Here is a 19217-nt window from a genome sequence, read left to right on the forward strand (position 1 = left end):
TCCTTTTATAGAAAAACCCAAAAAGAGAGATCTCAATCTTATTAAAGCCAACTCAATTTACAATTTTGAGATAAATACTTTGATCAAAGGAAAACAAACCCAGCTTTTCCATTTGAAACAAGATATGAGTTTGAAAAGGATTCAAAATCAAATGCAAAATGATTTTGTTCAAAGAAAAATCTCTGATTTGCAAAAGAAGATTGAAAATGAAGTTTATTTTATCTTCCTAATGCTTTTTGGAGACGAAAACAACATATGGTAGATTTACCATATGAAAAAGATTTTTCTGATAAACAAATCCCTACCAAAGCAAGACCCATCCAAATGAATGAAACCCTAGAAATCCATTGTAGAATAGAAATAAAAGATTTAGAGCAAAAGGGTTTGATTACCAAATCCAGATCCCCCTAGTCATGTGCAGCTTTCTATGTCAACAAAAATAGTGAGATAGAAAGAGGAACACCTAGGTTGGTGATTAATTACAAACCTTTGAATAAAGCCCTAAAATGGATTAGATACCCAATTCCAAACAAAAAGGATCTTCTTCAAAAGCTTCATTCTGCTTTTATTTTTTCAAAGTTTAATATGAAATCGGAATTTTGGCAAATCCAGATTCATCTAAAAGACAGGTACAAAACTGCTTTTACAGTTCCATTTGGCCAGTACGAATGGAATGTAATGCCCTTCGGATTAAAAAATGCTCCTTCTGAATTCAAAAAATCACGAATGACATTTTCAATCCTTATTCAAAGTTTTGCATTGTCTATATTAATGATGTGTTGATATTTTCAAATTCTCTAGAGCAACATTTCAAACACTTGGAGACATTTTTCTATGTTGTTAAGAAAAATGGTTTAGTGGTTTCAAAAAATCCAAGATATCTTTATTCCAAACAAAAATTAGATTTCTTTGTCACTATATCTCCCGGGGAACTATCACCCCAATTGAAAGGTCTCTAGCCTTTTCTTCAAAGTTTCCAGACAAAATTTTAAAAAAAACACAATTACAAAGATTCCTTGGTAGTTTAAATTATGTAATAGATTTTTATCCAAATTTGAACTGTCTTGCAAAGCCCCTTCATGATAGGTTAAAGAAAAACCCCCCTGCATGGACCGATGAGCATACAAAGATTGTCCAAAGCATAAAAAAACAAGTTTCTGAAATACCATATTTACACCTAGCTGATCCATCTGCATTCAAAATTGTTGAAACTGATGCATCAAATCTAGGATATGGTGGAATTCTTAAGCAAATCCAAAACAACAAAGAATGTATTGTCCAGTTTACTTCTGCACACTGGAATGACACAAAAAAACTATTCAACTATCAAAAAAGAAATTCTTTCGATAGTTTTGTGCATTTCAAAATTTCAAAGCGATCTTTTAAATCAAAAATTTCTTTTAAGGATTGATTGTAAATCTGCTAAAGAAGTTTTACAAAAAGATGTTCAAAACATAGCTTCAAAACAGATTTTTGCCTGATGGCAAGCCATTCTTTCTGTTTTTGATTTTGAAATCGAATACATAAGAGGAGATTCGAATTCAATTCCAGACTTTCTAACTAGAGAGTTTCTTCAAAAATAGGAATGAAAATGCCAAGAAAATCAAAAGTAAAAGAAGAAAAGTCGACAGCAAGTTCAAAGCCTGTCTAAAGTCCAAAGAATGAAATTTTGCCTTCTTCTTCAAAGCCCATCAGAACCTGGACGGAGATCATCCAGGAAGAAATCGACAAAAGCAAGGAAGATCCGACCCAACAACAATTACAAATTCAGGAGTGGTTTGCACAGCAAGATCTTGAATTCCTAAAAAGGATCGAAGAATATTCAAAGCAATTGATACAACTTCAACCCGAAGCCTCTCCAAAGTCACCATCCTCTTCCAACAAGGGTAAAGGTATACTTTCTGTCCCTTTTTAAAAACCTGAGATAGAAATTTTCCCTCAAAACTTATCTCAGAGCTCTAAAAGTATTTCAAAGCCCAACTCTCAAGAGATTGTTTTGTCACAAACAAAACTTTTCAAATCCAACGAGTACATAGAAAAGCAAAATTTTCAAAGAATTTTGACTATAGAGGAAGGATTCTGCACAGAAAGCCCCTCAAAACTGATTTCAAAGATTTTCCCTCCAGGATGGTATTTCAAGCCGTGGAATGTTTCAAAACCTCAATCCTACTACCAGTCTATCCTTGAGGAAACTGGTTCTGCAAAGTTCAAACACTTCAAAAAACACAAAGACCATAAAGACCCCGCATATTCCACATGCACCATACAAAGAATCCTCCACCCTACGGATTGGGGAATGGATTTACACTCATCAAGATCTTTCCCAACTTCCCTCCAAAGAACCTACCCATCAAGCCTAAACACTTCTTTCAACTATTGGGATTACCAACAAGCTTGGTTTAATACCTTTCTTCTTCAAAACGAAGGATAAAGCCATTCTTGGCTTTTCTACTTCGATACAAGCTCAATCCAAACTTCAAAGATCCCTTATTGGTTTAAACAATGGTGAAATTTTTATGGCAATGTTCCTGAGACCATAATTCCAGAAGTTCTACCTCTGTTTAACCTTTTCAAAGCCCACTATAAACCAAACAAAATAGAAAGACGTTTTCCCCCGTTAATTCTATTTTGTTCAAACTTTTTTCTTCCTTGGGTATGTGTATGGTATTTCCATTTCAATCAAGCAGCAGATGGAGAAATCATTCTTACCCGAAGGTTCAAAGTCAAATGGTGGGATAAATTTAACCAGCAAGAAAAATTATCACTAAAGTTGGTACAAAATTTCCTTTCAAAAAATAGCTTCTTGCCACCTCCGAAAGAACAGACCACTTTCTTGGCACAGAAGTCCTTCATAATTCCAAAGCTAGTGGCGGCTCAGACAGAAGAAGATTTCTTACAGTTGATCAAACAAGTGTCGGAAACCGCCTCTTTCAAAGGAAAATCAAAAGCTTCATCTTGCTCTTCGAGCACCAGCTCGGCAGCAATAGACCTAGATGGTGACTCAAACGCAGATGACTGTTTTGGGATATCAAGCCCATCAAATGACACCTCTATAAAGTCCTTGGGTTGAAAACCAGAAATGGCAGCCCAAAATATTTATGTAATGGGCCAAAAGCCCAATGTTAAAAAATAAAAAAAGCAAAAAATTCTTTTTCAAAGCATGGCCAACAACTTCCACAAAAGGAGTGAAGCATCTTACTCCATTATCACAAGACAACAAGAAGATGTGGAGCCCCTTATTCCACTAAGAAGAGCATCCAAAGCTTCAAGAAGAGCATCCAAAGCTCCAAAACCTCTATAAATAGAGGAGTTTTCCAAAGTCTCTCTATTCTCACTATATTTCTCTTTGTGTGACCTGAAGAATATAAGAGGTTCTTCGTATTTTTCAGTCTGCCCCATTCTTTGGAAAACTCCTCTATTTATAGAGGTTTTGGAGCTTTAGATGCTTTTCTTAGTGGAATAAGGGGCTCCACATCTTCTTGTTGTCTTGTGATAATGGAGTAAGATGCTTCACTCCTTTTGTGGAAGTTGTCGGCCATGCTTTGAAAAAGAATTTTTTGCTTTTTTTATTTTTTAACACACACACACACATATATATATTAAATTTTAAGATATAATTTTTTTTTTAACATGGATTACTATATTTTGATACATTTTGATATTTGTACTATTTTTAACACATAAACTTAAATTTATGTATACAAAAAATTTAAAAAGACATTAAAAATATTTAATTTATTATTATTCATAAAAATATTATAAATAATTATAAAATATTAAAATCTCTATTTAATTTTATTTATAAATTTAATTATACTATTATTTAAAATCAAAAATTTTGACAATTGTATAATGCATAGATAAAAATCAATTCTTATAAATATAGAAATATTTATTTAATATATAATTTTAGAATTATGTACTATTAGTTTTTATAATTTATTTTATTATAATTTTAAATAAAAAAATCAGAATTAAAATATCGGGACTGTATACTGCACGTATATCTTGCCCCCGACCCACACTGTAAAGTCTATTATGGTTGAAGCAATAAATTACTAAGATAAAAAAAGTCTAATCCTCTGCGGAATTTTTAAAAGCAAACTTTTCAAAATTACCTTAAACTCAACAAAAAAAAATTATTTTTAACTGTGTAAATTTCTTTTTTCAAAATTATTGTTTTTTAACTTCTGTTTAAAAAACATATTGTGGGTTAATTTTTGATTATTTTACCAAAAACCAACCAAAGAAAAACCAAAAAATAGTCTATACCGTATTTAAAAAAATTAAAAAAAATTGCATTTTCAAAAAGAATTTTTAACAAGACATCTTGGTGTAAAATTCCTCTTTACCTATTAATAAAGTTTATTTCCAGTCTTTCTATATTAATTTTAAAAGATCCCGTATGTCTCAATAATAAAGCAAAAGCAAAAAAGAAAAAAGAAGCCATGCTTTTGGACATCAATTTGCAATCTCCTATTAGCCATGATTTTGTGACTTCATATAGTTGACTTAAATTGAATCTAGTAAATGGTCTTTCTTTTAAATAAATTACTTAATATTACTACTTGTAAGAATTAGTTATTTAGTATAATTATGTGTACAATCTATAATCATGTTAAAAAGTGGATCTGAACTTGTCAGATGCATTTTTAATCCTTATATCTAAAATACCATTTCTTTTTCAAAAATAAAAATAAGAATAAATCAATTATCTAATAAACCTTTCTGGCATTCTTAATTTAACATAGATTCCCAGCATTTGAGAAAATGTTAAAAAAGAAAAGAAAAGAAAAAAGAAATTCCACTACAAAAAGGAACTTCAGAAAAATGATGAAGAAGAGATGATCTAGTTGCCCTATTTATATTTTTATGTTCGATATGGATATATATTTAAAATAATGCATAAATATATAACCAATATTGAAAAGAAAAGAAAAATATTAATACCCTTTTGAGATTAATTCTATTATGCACTTTGTATATGTTATAAAAAGATAGTCCTTTTTCAAGCGTTTCATAATATAGTCCTTTTATTAATCATCCATTAGCCCAAAGTATACAAAATTAGTCAAAGGACTGAGGTGTTATTTTTATTAAGGACCATCGATTTGTCATAAAAAATGCTAAGTTAGGGATCAAATTAAGAGATACTAAGTGTTTTTTATTTTATTTTTTGGTTATGTTATGCTCCACTAACGGATATATCAATAATAATTTGGGTGAGGAATAAAATGTGCTATTTTTAAAAACAGTAGAACAAAAGTATATAATAGGGCAAACCTCAAGGAATACTTGAAACTAACCCTAGTAAAATCAAAAGAAAGAAAAACGGTGCATTATGAATTTCAAGAGATAGTGAAGAGAAAGAAATTGCACAGTTAAACATCAGGAGGTGAATTACAAAGGACTTCAAAATTTGTTGCATGCTCAAGTGAGAATGTGAGATTTATATAGTTAGGACAAGAAAAGGATATTAATGGGTACAACGTGTTTCATGCTACAAAAGGTCAATCTATCTATCACATCTTAAAATTGCCATCAAGCATCAAAACCATGCCTCTCAAAGATTGAATAGTTTCTTTGAGTATGATTAGGCAAAGTTTATCCACCACAAGCAGCACCGCAGCCAGCAGCACATCCACCGCCATAAAGGGTTGCATCAACTTCCGGAGACTTATCATCATCTTTATTAGATACACCTTCTGCGCAAGAAAATATTATGGCTGATAGCAGAGAAAGGGTTACCAAAGCTAACCACAAGACTAGACAAACCTTGCCTAGACCACCAGCGCTAGTACTGCCTCCTTCGATGGTGAATGCCTCCTTCCATTGCCTCACCATCTGTGTTTGTGTGAATAGCTCCATCTCCAGGTTAATGGGGTTCTTATATTCCACGAAAGGAATGAAATAAGAAAAGAACATAATAATAAAAATAATAGTAATAATAATGGATGGAAGGTCAATGTGTGTGACACACAGAGTAATGCGATTTGCATTATTTTAAACTTTATGTGATTCTCTTTTGTTTGCACTCGAATTGGCAGGCAAAACCATCAGTGACTTCAATTTTGAGTTGAAGGTAGTGGGGTCAATGCGGCCACTATAAAGCATAAATGGTTCTTAGTATAATCCCACTCTCTTTTCCCACATATATATATACTAGTACAATTTGATGGAGTTTGACACTGCTTCTTGTCTCATTTCATTGGTCCAATGTTTCAACCTAAGCTACTCTTATTCCAATCAAATCTCAACGCCAATAATTCTTTTGGATTTAGCTGGAGTCTTTCTTAGAATCATAAGGCCTTAAGGTTTTAAATTCATGTCTTCGATGATTAAATGTCTGTCTCGTAATATACTGTAATACGTAATTAGTTTGTGATGGTTAATTAAAGTTAAATTGAGCTTCATTTGATAGGGTTTTAAGCTAACATGACACCTTGGTGACAAATAAATCCTGGTCGTTCATCCATGGTGGAGAAAAATGGCCACCACTTGCTGTCCATGATCGAATTGTCACTTCTCTCTTGGTAATGTTTATTATTTGACTTGGGAAGGCAATAACCAGACTGAACTTTTCCTTCAAAGCCGAATTACCTATGCGAGTTTAAAATGCAATTATTTGAGGAAAGTGGAGTCTTCTTTTTTTTTTTTTTTTTCCATCAACTTAGGTTAAGCCACATATAAAACAACACTCGTGACATTATTGGAAACTTTATTAAGTTGTTTTACAAATTAATTAATTTGCTATAGATTGTGGAGGCCAATTAGGAATGGGTTTGTTTTCTTGCCTTTTCATGGTGGAAAACTTATAAACAGATATGTTGGCTCTTTAGTTGGTTTTCTTTTGATATGTTCCACCATGTGTTCTCTGCCTTTTTTATTTTTATTTTTTCTTTTGGGTCGTTTACCATGTGTTGCTTTATGTGAATCTAGACTTTTGGTATATACAAGAGAAATGCTAAAAGGTTTTAGACAAAAGAAGATGCTAATTGATTGATATATATATGGTAAGATATTTGCCAAGCCAAAGCCATCTAAAAGGAATTTACTATTTCTCTATATGATGTACCCACAAAAGGAAAAATAAAAAAACATTGAATCACCAGGTCTATCACAATGTTGTATCAATTATTTATGTATATATTTTTAAAAAAAAAAAAAAAAAAGGAAAGAAAAGAAAAAGTTAGCACAAAGGGTTATTTGAATGCTAGGTAGCTAACCTTATTGGATATAACAAGTTGATCCCCCGAGTCATACCCTAATTTGTCTGACTTAACATGATTGCCACCACCTCTATTTGGTGGTGCTGAGGATGTTCTCATTTGGACTACGACATTCAACCTTTTGATATTGTTTTTCATTTTTTTTTTAAATTAATTAGGCTTAGATTGAGATTCCAACTTAAAATTTTATAGTCTTGGAGAAGATTTCAATATCAATTAAGTTAGATCCAATGGGTATATTGTCATTTATTTATTATAAAGACGTCATGTTCTTATTTCATTATAATTTTTGACTCTTTAAATGGTTTTTTTTTTTATTAATTAACTTCAATTGGATTTGTAATAGAAGCTTTTTTATATGACTTTTTTAATTTACAATTTTATACCAAAAACCGGTCCCGTAACACTAATCGAACCTTTCTGGTTTTAATCTGAGTTTCATATTTTATGCTTCTTTTTTAATTTTAATTTTGTTCCCTCTCTCTTTTTCTTTTTAAATTCAGAAAAATACTCATTAATCATTCTTTCTATTATTCATATAGATACTGCACATGACAATAAAACGAAAATACTTATTGATTTACTTTCTGAAAAAAAATATCTCATCCTTCAAACATTTATGAATAATAATTACCAATTTAAGTTTACATTTAAACTTGAAGATTTTCATTTACACAATGTTTCCTTCAGGCATTTCCTTTGAACTTCAAAGGGGAAAAAAGAAAAAGAAAAGTAATATAATTTATCTTATTTTTTCCTTGGTTGGTCCTCTTGGTATCTTGTTAAGAACCCTCGAATCAAGCCTACTATACATTTTCTTCACTTGTCGAAACAGAATGCCAGCATATTCATCAACTTCTGCCTCGTACCGATGGTACAGGAATGGCAGCGTTTGCAAGCAAAGAAAAACTTCATCACGGCAAAAGAAAAATCAAAGATTTATAAATTCTCCAAGAAATCATATGAATAGTTCAAATATAAATGAAAGGGTGTGATGGATTAATTAGTTCTTACCAAGATAAAGGAAATTCAAGAAGGTGAAGTAGCCTCCAACGATAGATAATATATAGAGAGAAACAGTTGTCTGCATATATATAAAGGCAATGTTCAGCTTATTATGTTGTTGATACGAATTAAGCTCAAACAGAAAGTAGGATATGCCTATATGGTAAGTACCAGAATGAAAAGTATTGGGTCTCTTCCACATGCAATGTCAAGGAGTTTTGACAGGGCCTGATTAGATCTTTCGTGGAAGATTGAAGCCGGGTTGTGGAATGCATGTTCTTCAAAAATACTTCTTGGAATTTTTGGAAGATTCCTGAAAATAATATGTGTGTATTTTGTTTAATTATAAGTGGTCTGAATATTGCAATTGGTGGCAAGGAAAGAATAATCTTAGCAAGAGAGACATTTAGAAGCAAATACCAATAAAGATGATTCAGTAAGTGCCATTCATAATGTACATAAAATAGGCATGTTATTACTGAATTATGAATTATATACTCAACTTAACTCCATTAAACCTTAATTCGAGTTAATTGGATTCTATTTTCCACTTGGTGACCACATCTTGAAAACAATGTAAAGCATTTAAATTATTTTAAATTAATTTTTTCTATGTATCTGCCATTCTCCTTCTTAATTACCTACATCAACCCTAATATAATGAAGAATAATTTATTACCATTCCTGTGTGTATAATGTACAACGGAAAAGAAGTATACCAATTGAAAAATTCAGCTCCGGTGCACCATATGAAGACAATAAGCATTATGGTGATGGAAATGTGACAGAAAAGAGTCACAAAATTGTACTCAACCACTTCAAAAAGAAACCATATCAGTGTCATCCCAATCGTAAGTGTAGCTGATACATTTTTGTTTTTCCACAGTAAAACATCTGCAACTGCATGCGAAAATCGAAGGCCAAAGTTTAGGAATTATGTATTCACGAGACGAGAATCAATTATTATTCATGAAAGACAATATTATTTGGCCATCTTTTATTTGTTCAAGCTTTTAAATTCTGGCTGATATTCCAGTTTAATATTATGCTCCTGAGTGTAATACAAGCAGTTTAATGTGTGAAATGGCATGCTTAATTATGAATATTCTCTAATATCAAACAACGATCCAAAGTATTGTGAAATAAGTTAGACCAAAATGACCATTTGGTTCATAATTTTGAGCAAGTTGATATAACCAATGATGCATAACATTTCAATGTAACAGTGAATTGAAGAAACAAAGGCCAAAAGAATGATTATAATTATAATAAAAGATAAGAAACAAAGGCAAGTATCGGTCATGAGATTAAACAGAAAAACTAGTGTTGGTTTAATACAAATTAATTAATTAAAATTATCATAAGACAATAAGAAAAATCATTAACACGGGCTTTGAAGGATAATTGAATGGCAGGCAGTACCTTTTCCTCCACCCAGTACTTCACGTATTGGTCTTTGCCTCCCAAATAGCTTCCTCCTGGATGTGGTTTCATCATCGGAAGCGGATGGATAAAAAGACATGCTAGCTGATTGTTTTAGAATTGAGATATATAAATCTTTTTCTTTTTTCTTTTCTCTCTTTATAAAGTAAGTAAATTGAATTATATGTGAATAAGAAATTATTAGCATCATCTAAATTATTTATATATGATGAAAGGGGCAATTAATTTTATATATAATTCTAAGCTTAGTGATGAAGTAAGGTGGAAGAAAGAAAGGAATGACTTTGGAGCTTAGGCTTTTGTTCGCAGGTTTCTTTGCATGGCCGCGTGCGTCTGTGAAGACAAAGTCATAAAGTATCTAACCATTTTATTAATTGATATATCAAACTAGAAAATTAATTAAGAGTTAAATTAATGTAACTTAATTATGAGATAATTAAACTACCATATACAGCTTCCGGTGGACAAATGAGATCTTGATCACCACAAATTGCCAACACAGGAGGAACATTTGCTTTTGGCTATATATATATGATTCTTGTAGAAGAAAGAGCCATTCCGGTTTCCAAATCCACCCTCTTCAGATGCTGTTTCAGCTGCAAGAGAAGCTTAGCAGGAAGTGTGCCTGTAGATTATGGAGGAAGAACATTAGAAATGGAAAAGCTAGCACATTTATCACCATTAAAAAGGCCTCAAAACCAAATTGGAGGATACAGTATTTACTTAATCTAAAGATAATGGTCGACTTCTTTGCCAAAGCACTCAAAGGAGAGATCATATGAAAAGAATGTTTAGTCGCTAGGATTTGTAGATACACATAACAAATAAATATGTTCAATTCATGGATGATCAAACGGCAGGATTATTGGAGGACATAACATTCAAATGCCTTACTTAACTATCAGAAAATACAAATAATAATGCGAAAGTCTCTTCAGTTTACAAAGTTTAAAATCTTGTAACAAGTTTACTTTATAATTTACTTCTTTATATAGTATTAGCTAGAGAAGTCTGCATGATTAACTATTTCATTTCACAAGCCCTGCATTTTAAGAAGAACTTATTTCAAGTGACAACCAGGTATCTAAGTAATCTAATTGCATTCGAGAAAGAGTATTTAGAGATTTTCATTACAAAGAATAAAGAATATAAAAAACATAACAAGTCCTAATTTCAAACTAATTAGATAGGTAATTATGGCTATTTAGTTTACTTAATTACAATTTATTTCGTAAAAGTTATTTAATTTTAATTTAGGATACATAAATGATCACTTAATTTTAATTTGTTTCATGAAAGCCATTTAACTTTAATTTGAATTGCATAATCATCACTTTATTTTAGATTTCAATTTATTTCATATCTCCAAAAAATCAAATTTAGAATACATGATCTTTACCTTCCTATTCACATTATTGGCTTCATCTTTATTATGCTCCTCACTTTGCTCAGCACTTAATATAATATGTATTGACACCAATAGGAGCTAGACACGTGTAAAGCTAGTGTAATATTTTCTTTTGTATGTATATAGTAAACATTGTAAGAAAATATATTTTTAGATATCAATAATATTCTTTCCTCTCCCAAACTTTGACATGGTATCAGAGTTTTATTTTTCTCTTACCTTCTTCTTTTTCCTTTAGGGTTTCGATCCCTACCCAAACCAGTTGATCTTTCTCACTGATGTTCGACGGCGATGAATGATTCCTTGGGTGTCTCTCACTTCGGTTCGCTTTGAAAATAAACAAAGATGGTGCGCACATTTGGTTTCATCGGCAATGCTTGAAGTGGTGCCTCAGTGTGCCTGCCATTTTGTTTCTTGTTTCAAGAATATTGATGTATAACTTGGAGTTGTCATATATGTTTTTTGTCGAACAGTTGGTGAGTAGCTGGTGAGCAGGACGAATAGTTGGTGAGTCGGAAATTTTATCGAATAGTTGGTGAGCAGGACAAAATTTTGATTTTGTCTAAATTCTACTGGTTGGTTGGGTGCCTGCTGTATTATTGTCTAAATTTTATCATTATTTTTCCTGGGTTCGCTTTATTGACTGGACAAGCTCCACCACTGAATGTTATCGCTAAGAGCTCATCTGCTAGCAACATTGTGGATGCTGGTAAGGCAGATGGCTTGCAGAATAGCAGTGGGAGCACCAGTAGTGGCTAGATTTTTGCTCACTCTTTGGTAGGTAGTTGTTGGTGCTAGTGTGGTTTTCTTTTCCTTTAGCTATTACGAAAACTATAGCTATTACGGTAGTTATTTTTTTTAGACCATTTTAGGATTGGCTTCCTGAAGCTTTTTGAGTTTCGGAAGAAGCGTTTGTTACAGGGGTTCATTCTAGTGTTTTTTTTTTGAGTGGGCAGTGATTCGGATCCACGATCAATTATTAGAGCAGCTAGTATACTCCACCACAATCTCTTCAATGGCTATTGAAGATTTTAATTCTACACAAACCTTTAAAATCGATGATCAGAATAGTGAATACTACATCCACCCAAATGAAAATCCAGCTCTCATGTTAACCTCCTCTCAATTAACTGGCAACAACTATCATAGTTGGGCACGATCTATGAAGATGTCTATGATTTTAGAGAACAAATTTCGATTTATTAATGGTTCAATTAAGTTTCCCAGGGAAGAAGATCCTTCTTACAACGCTTGGTTGAAATGCAACAATCTTGTGCTTTCTTAGTTACAGAGGTCCCTTAATACAAAAATTGGCAAAGTGTAATGTGGCTGGACTATGAATACGATCTTTGGGCAGACCTATATGATCGCTTTTCACAAGGGGACCTTATAAGGATTTTTGATCTTTAGCAAAATTCTTCTCTCTGCAACAAGGTAACCTTTATGTTACTGCTTATTATACCTATTTGAAGATCTTATGGGATGAGATATGTAATTTGAGACCTCTACATGCTTGTGAATGTTCTGCTAATAAGTATAGGAAATAAGATTTTATCCTAAAGTTTCTTAAAGGATTAAATGAGAATTTTTCTGTCCAAAGGTCTCAGATTCTTATGATGAAACCAATGCCCCCTGTGAATGAAATCTTTGCTATTATGATTCAACATGAAAGATCTTTGAGTGCTGCTATAGTCTCTTGTGATTTAAATATACTGCTTACTGGGAAATTCAATATGAATACTAGAAGTAGAGCAACTGTTTTAACCTTGTACATAATCAACACTTGAAGAATATGAATCATTTTAGGCCGAAGATGGGAAACCAATAACTCAACCTTGGTAATAGTCAAAAGAGATTTTTTGGAAATTCTGGAATTTTTCCAAACAATAGAGCCAAGAAGCCTACCTTCACTTTCTGTGGAATGTATGAGCATCCTGTTGACAAGTATTACAGAAAGAATGGATTACCATCAGGATACAAGGGAATAAGCAAGAATTTTCAGAGTTATACAAACTAGGTTGCATCTTTTCCTTCTAACAGTTATAATTTTTCAACTACTGAACAATTGGCATATCAAATGAATTATGACAATCATAACTCTTTTAACAAATCTGGTGATGATGGTCCTATTACTTTTACAAGAGATCAGTATATAATAGTCTGATGTCAATGATTTAAGAAAAGGCAGCTGATTCTTAGAATGTAGCCACCTCTCAGATCAATGCTTTATCCTCTATCTTCGATCCTATTGCTGAAAAAGGTATTGTTCTATGTTGTTATATGTAATTCCACAATAGGAAATGGATTGTAGATTCATGAGCTACCGATCACATTACTGATTCTCTCAGTTTTTTCAAAAGGCATTACAAAGTTTTGGACAAATATGCGAAGTTGCCTAATAATGAATTAGTTCAGGTTACACGTATAGGTACTGTAGAATTATCACCCTCTTTGATTCTTCATAGGGTTTTCTACATTTCGCAGTTAACCAAAAACAACCTTTACTCTCTCATTTTTTCTTCCAAATTTTGTTATATTCAGGACATGAAACTTTGGAAGATGACTGGTATAGCTAAGCAAGTGGAAGGATTGTATCAGCTTTTACAACAAGAAGATAGTGAGAAGTTTTTAAATTCAGTTCCCATTAGTTATAATGTCGTTGCTTTTACTCTGTGGCATAACAGACTAGGCCACTCTTCTAAACAAGTAATGAAATCTCTTGATCAGTTTCATAATACTGTGATTAATGATAATTGCTTTGAATGTGAAGTTTGTCATTTAGCTAAACAAAAAACGCCATTTTTCCCGTTAACAATTCTTTTTCTACTTCAATTTTTGATCTTGTTCATTTAGACATTTGGGGACCCTTTCCTGTCAAAAGCATATATGGTCATTCATACTTTTTAACCATAGTTGATGACAAGAGCAGATTCCTATGGATTTATCCTATGAAGCTTAAGTCAGAAGCTAGACATTTAATCATTGATCTTTACCATCTTGTTGAAACTCAGTTCTCAGTCAAGATTAAATGCTTTAGAACTGATAATGGCAAAGAATTTGAAATGATCGATTTTTACAAATAAAAAAGAACTGTTCACCAAACTTCTTGCACCTATACATCTCAACAAAATAGTATTGTTGAGAGAAAACACCAGCATATTCTCTCTGTTGCACAGAGTTTAAGGATTCAAGCCAATCTCCTATTTGTTTTTGGATTGATTGTGTCATGCATGCTACTTTTTTAATTAACAGGATCCCAACACCAGTTTTAAACCAGTCAACTCCTTTTGAGATCCTTTTTAAGGTCAAACCTTCTTATGATCAACTCAAAGTCTTTGGTTGTTTAGCATTTGCTTATGTTTTATCTCATCCAAAAATGCATCATAGAGCAATCAAGTGTGTTTTCATTGATTTTTCTAAAAACACTAAATGTTACAGAGTATACAATTTAGAAGATAAAAGTATTTTTGTTTCTAGAGATATAACGTTTACAAAAAACAGGTTCCCATTTAAAGAGATTTTTGCTACAATACCATCCAATGATGTTCTTATTCCTGTTTATCAAAATGAAAGTCCACTTGAAGATTTCAAAAGGGTAGATTCATACACAGTTGATCTATTCCATTCATCTACTGCTGAAATACAGTCTCCAATTAATTCAAGTGTTGTTCCTCAACCCTCTCCCAAACCTACTAGAAATATTCACTTACCATCAAAATTTCACGATTTTGAAGTTTCTTTGCCCAAACCTAAAACCACATCACATCGTATTTCTCAAGTTCTATCTTATGAAAAGATCTCACCTCAGTACCAGTCCTATATATGTAATACAACAATATTACCTGAACCAAAACATTATAATCAGGCAATCTCACATACTTGTTGGAAACAAGCAATGGCTAAAGAAATAGCTACTTTAGAAGAAAGTAATACCTGGGAATTAGTTCCTTTACCCAAGGGCAAGCAGACTATTAGTTGTAAATGGGTGTATAAAACAAAGCTTAAAGTTGATGGAACTCTAGAAAGATATAAAGCAAGGCTTGTGGCTAAGAGATACACTCAAAGGTCTGGAACTGACTTTCTCGACACGTTTAGTCATATAGCAAAGATCACTACAATCAGAACTCTTATGGCCGTAGCTGCTGCAAAGGACTGGAACCTTTGTCAACTCGATATCAACAACGCCTTTTTGCATGGTGACTTACAAGAGGAGATCTACATGGATTTGCCCCCTGGTTTTCAACCTACCCAGACCAATACAGTTTGTAAACTAAAAAGAGCTTGTATGGATTGAAACAAGCAAGCAGGCAAAGGAATGAAAAGCTAACTGCTGCATTACATACTCAGAAGTTTAAACAGGTTGCATCAGACTCCTCTCTCTTTACCAAAGATATTGGATCAAATTTCATTGCTTTAGCTATTTATGTGGATGACATTGTCTTAGCAAGTTCGGACATGACAGAAATTGTAAAGATAAAAAGATTCCTTCATGATACTTTCCAAATTAAAGATCTTGGAGAACTAAAATTCTTTCTTAGATTAGAGGTTGCCAAGTCCAAAACCGGTATTAATCTATGTTAGAGAAAATACACTTTAGACCTTTTGCAAGAGACTAGTTTTCTTGGAGTAAAACCAGTACTGACACCGATAGCATCCACTGAAAAATTATCTAGAACAAGGGGGCAGGTTCTCAAAGACATTACAACATATAAAAGTCTAGTTGGCAAGCTGTTGTACCTAACCCATACTAGGCCTGACATAACGTATGCAGTACAACAGTTATCTAAGTTCCTTCAAGCCCCTACAGAAATTCATTTGACCTCAGCTGATAGAGTTCTCCAATATTTGAAAGGGGCTCCAGGACATGGCTTATTTTTCCCAGTAACAAGTGATCTCCGACTTAAAGCTTTCAATGATTCTGATTGGGCTTCATGCCCTGATTTCTGAAAGTCCATCACTGGGTTCTGTGTTTTTCTCGGTTCAACATTGATCTCATGGAAGTCAAAGAAACAACAAACAGTCTCACACTCTTCAAGTGAAGCACAATATAGAGCTATAGCTGCAGTGACATGTGAGATACAATGGCTTCACTTTCTCCTTCAAGATTTGCAGCTCCCATTTTCTTCAGCAAATCTGTATTGTGACAACTTGTCTGCCATCATAATTGCCGAGAATCCCGTCTATCATGCGATGACCAAGCATATAGAAATTGATTGCCACCTCATCCGAGAGAAAATTCAACGTGGAATCATCAATCTTATGCCAGTCCTTCATCAAAACAACTGGCTGATTCCTTTACAAAGCCTCTTTCTACAACTCTGTTCCAAACTTCCATTTCCAAGTTGGGCATCCAGAATCTGTATACTCCAACTTGAGAGGGGCTAATAAAATATGTATTGACACCAATAGGAGTTAGACACGTGTAAAACTAGTGTAATATTTTTTTTTTCTGTGTATATAGTAAACATTGTAAGAAAACATGTTTTTAGATATCAATAATATTCTTTCCTCTCCCAAACTTTGACAGCACCCTCGCTTAAAATTATTTTTCCTTTATTGTTGTTACCTAGAATATCCCAATTTATGACCTACACACCGGTCCACCTTGCAGTTTGGGTTGGAGGAGGGACATACGTGTAGGAATCCCGCACTTTAGTTCTTTTTTTTTTTTTTAATTTGAGATTATTATAATATTATAAAATCTATATTATATAATTTAATATCACATATTAAATAAATATTTTTATATTTATAAAATATAAATTTTATTTATGAGTTTAACTAATAATATAAATATAATATTTCCATGAATAATAATAAATTAAATATTTTTAATATTTTTTAATTTCTTTTATATACAAACTTAAATTTTATGCGTTAAAAATAATACAGATAATAAAATTTGTCAAAACATAGTAATACATATTAAAAAAAATTATATTTCAAAATTTAATATATATATATATATATATATATATATATATATATATAATTAACATAATTAGTAACATATATATTTTATTTTTATTTTTCAATTAATTATATTTTTTAGAATTAAAAATTAATATATTTTCGACAAATGATAAAATAAATGACCTATTAAAACTAATATAATATAACTTTTAGGAACACTTTATATACTAAATTTTTATATTATTAGTGCATGAAACTAATTTTTTACATATTTTACAATTTAAATATTTCATCATTATTTAATTGATAATTTCATAATAAAAAATATTATCTTTTTATAATGGATATCAATATTTATAAATTATAAGATAATATTTATTATTTACTATAACGATATTTATTTTATATTAAATTAATTTTTAAATAGTTATTATTTTAGTAAAAGATATTCTTTATTTATGATCTAATGTTCATTTATTTATTATTATTAATTCTGTAATTATAAATTTATATATATTTCTTAAATTATTGTGAAATATTTATTTTCATATGAAAATAATAAAGATATTTTTCACAAAATATATCAACCAATCAAATCATGGCAGTCAAGTGTGACTGACAAAGAAGATCCATTAATATTCTTATACTTGATGCTTTGCGGCACTTCACTTCCGGCTACACTTAACTCACAAAAGCCGTTCTTATCCTGTACAAAAAAAGTCAAATTACTGTATAAATAATATCATTATGTTGATATTGAAAGAACATCTTGACCAGAGAAAGACAGATACCTCATTATCGTATAGATAACTTTCCAATACATCGTCTGTGATTGTACTCCTTGCTTCTTGCTTTAACTTGATGCAGTTTCTCAATAGCAGCTCATGTTTTGGCAATACTACAGTTGATACTGATTCTAGAGAAGTGCAATCTGTCGCGTCTAAAGCTTCTAGAGATGGTGGAAGCTTAGGTATATATTCAAGTCTATTGCAATCTCTTAAATCAAGGGAACTTAACATATAAAGTTCATTGATGGCAGCAGGTATGCTCTTGAAATTATTTCCACGTAATATGATATCTTCCAATGACGTAAGAGAGCAGAGACCGTTTGGAAATTCTGACATATGAAAGTTGCCTACATCTATCTTACGCAAATTGCTCAAACCGTTCAGAGGAGGCAATTTCAAACCTTCACATCCTGAGCAATCTAATTTGCTCAATTTCTTCAATTGATTCATGGAGTTTGGCAGTTGCTGGAGATTCATACATTTAGACACATAAAGCCATTGGAGACCCTCCACAGACCCAATATTTGTGGGCAATTGTTCTATTCTTGTTCCACTTAAATCCAAATATTCTATATTACACGGAATCTGCAATTGTACATCACTCGAGCTCCGAGCTTGAGGAGGCGAAGAAATCTCAACCAAACTTGAACATCCTCTCAAATCTAAACCCTCAAGGTTTAGGGCTTTTGAGAAATCTGGGATTCTGATTAGGTCCTCAGAGAAACTGTGGTCAACCATTTTCAAACTTTGAAGACACTGTAACAACGAAAAACAGAAAAAAAAAATGAAATAAAATAAATCAGCACATCTGTAATATTTCAAGTTATTTTTTAAAACAAATATAAGCATACAGCACCTTATCCATATTCCAAAGTTCTTTCAGTTTGCTATGGCGCATGCCAAGTGCAACAAGATTTTCTGGACAAAAATTTGATGGTAGATAACTCAAGGGGTACAAATCCCAGGAGAGATATCTTAGATCCGCGGGAAGAAATTCTAGGCCATTGGGAAGGAGGAGCATGGAATTTTCGGGATAATTCACAAAATTTGTAATTTGGAAGAATCTGACATTGTGCATTTGCTTGAAGGCTGTAGAACTTATTTCGACTTTCTCATTCTCGTCCTGCAGATGTAGTGATATGGCTTCAACTTTTCCAGTCCCCTGTTAACCAAAAAAAGAAAATGTGTATAATATACAATTAGTTTCTCTCCATTGAGACCAAAAAGTTCTCCCGTAGAGATGACGAAAAGCCAAAAAGAATTAAGCTAGTTACATTTTAGTTCTTACCAAGTCATTCCTCAATACTTGAATGATGTCCTCATGCTTCCATAGCCTGCTTTGTTCTCCGGGCATTTTATTACTTTCTTCAATGACAATCTCTTTGCCCATTTGCTCAAGCAAGTCATGAATTCTTAAATTACCATAATAAT

At 32.1% G+C, this 19217-nt stretch overlaps 3 protein-coding genes across 3 annotated transcripts; all 3 read right to left on the reverse strand.

Moving 5' to 3' along the window:
• Positions 1 to 5418: 5418 nt before the first annotated feature.
• LOC107261705 lies at positions 5419 to 5901 on the reverse strand. The gene has a single exon (XM_015722783.3). The coding sequence runs from the start codon at positions 5866 to 5868 to the stop codon at positions 5605 to 5607; it is 264 nt and encodes an 87-aa protein (XP_015578269.3). The 5' UTR covers positions 5869 to 5901; the 3' UTR covers positions 5419 to 5604.
• Positions 5902 to 6899: 998 nt separating this feature from the next.
• On the reverse strand, positions 6900 to 9830 carry LOC8286393 (reticulon-like protein B9). Its single transcript, XM_015722772.3, has 5 exons — positions 9657 to 9830; positions 8954 to 9134; positions 8406 to 8547; positions 8244 to 8313; positions 6900 to 8138 (listed from the first exon to the last, which is right to left on the reverse strand). The coding sequence occupies exons 1-5, from the start codon at positions 9754 to 9756 to the stop codon at positions 7972 to 7974; spliced, it is 660 nt and encodes a 219-aa protein (XP_015578258.2). The 5' UTR covers positions 9757 to 9830; the 3' UTR covers positions 6900 to 7971.
• A 7698-nt stretch (positions 9831 to 17528) lies between these two features.
• On the reverse strand, positions 17529 to 19210 carry LOC125370341 (disease resistance protein RPS4B-like). The gene is made up of 4 exons (XM_048375377.1): positions 19075 to 19210; positions 18643 to 18948; positions 17790 to 18542; positions 17529 to 17704 (listed from the first exon to the last, which is right to left on the reverse strand). The coding sequence occupies exons 1-4, from the start codon at positions 19174 to 19176 to the stop codon at positions 17582 to 17584; spliced, it is 1284 nt and encodes a 427-aa protein (XP_048231334.1). The 5' UTR covers positions 19177 to 19210; the 3' UTR covers positions 17529 to 17581.
• Between the last annotated feature and the right edge of the window lie 7 nt (positions 19211 to 19217).

Source organism: Ricinus communis, chromosome 1 (genome assembly GCF_019578655.1).
Source record: "Ricinus communis isolate WT05 ecotype wild-type chromosome 1, ASM1957865v1, whole genome shotgun sequence".
In the NCBI taxonomy this organism is placed as follows: Eukaryota; Viridiplantae; Streptophyta; class Magnoliopsida; order Malpighiales; family Euphorbiaceae; genus Ricinus; species Ricinus communis.

Coding starts and splice junctions, on each gene's coding strand:
- LOC107261705 (XM_015722783.3), bottom strand. CDS start 5,868: ATGGAGCTATTCACACAAACACAGATGGTGAGGCAATGGAAGGAGGCA.
- LOC8286393 (XM_015722772.3), bottom strand. CDS start 9,756: ATGTCTTTTTATCCATCCGCTTCCGATGATGAAACCACATCCAGGAGG. Junction 9,135..9,656: donor AGTACTGGGTGGAGGAAAAG/GTACTGCCTGCC, acceptor TTTCGCATGCAG/TTGCAGATGTTTTACTGTGG. Junction 8,139..8,243: donor CTTGAATTTCCTTTATCTTG/GTAAGAACTAAT, acceptor GCCGTGATGAAG/TTTTTCTTTGCTTGCAAACG.
- LOC125370341 (XM_048375377.1), bottom strand. CDS start 19,176: ATGGGCAAAGAGATTGTCATTGAAGAAAGTAATAAAATGCCCGGAGAA. Junction 18,949..19,074: donor AAGTATTGAGGAATGACTTG/GTAAGAACTAAA, acceptor TTTGGTTAACAG/GGGACTGGAAAAGTTGAAGC. Junction 17,705..17,789: donor GTTATCTATACGATAATGAG/GTATCTGTCTTT, acceptor TTTTTTGTACAG/GATAAGAACGGCTTTTGTGA.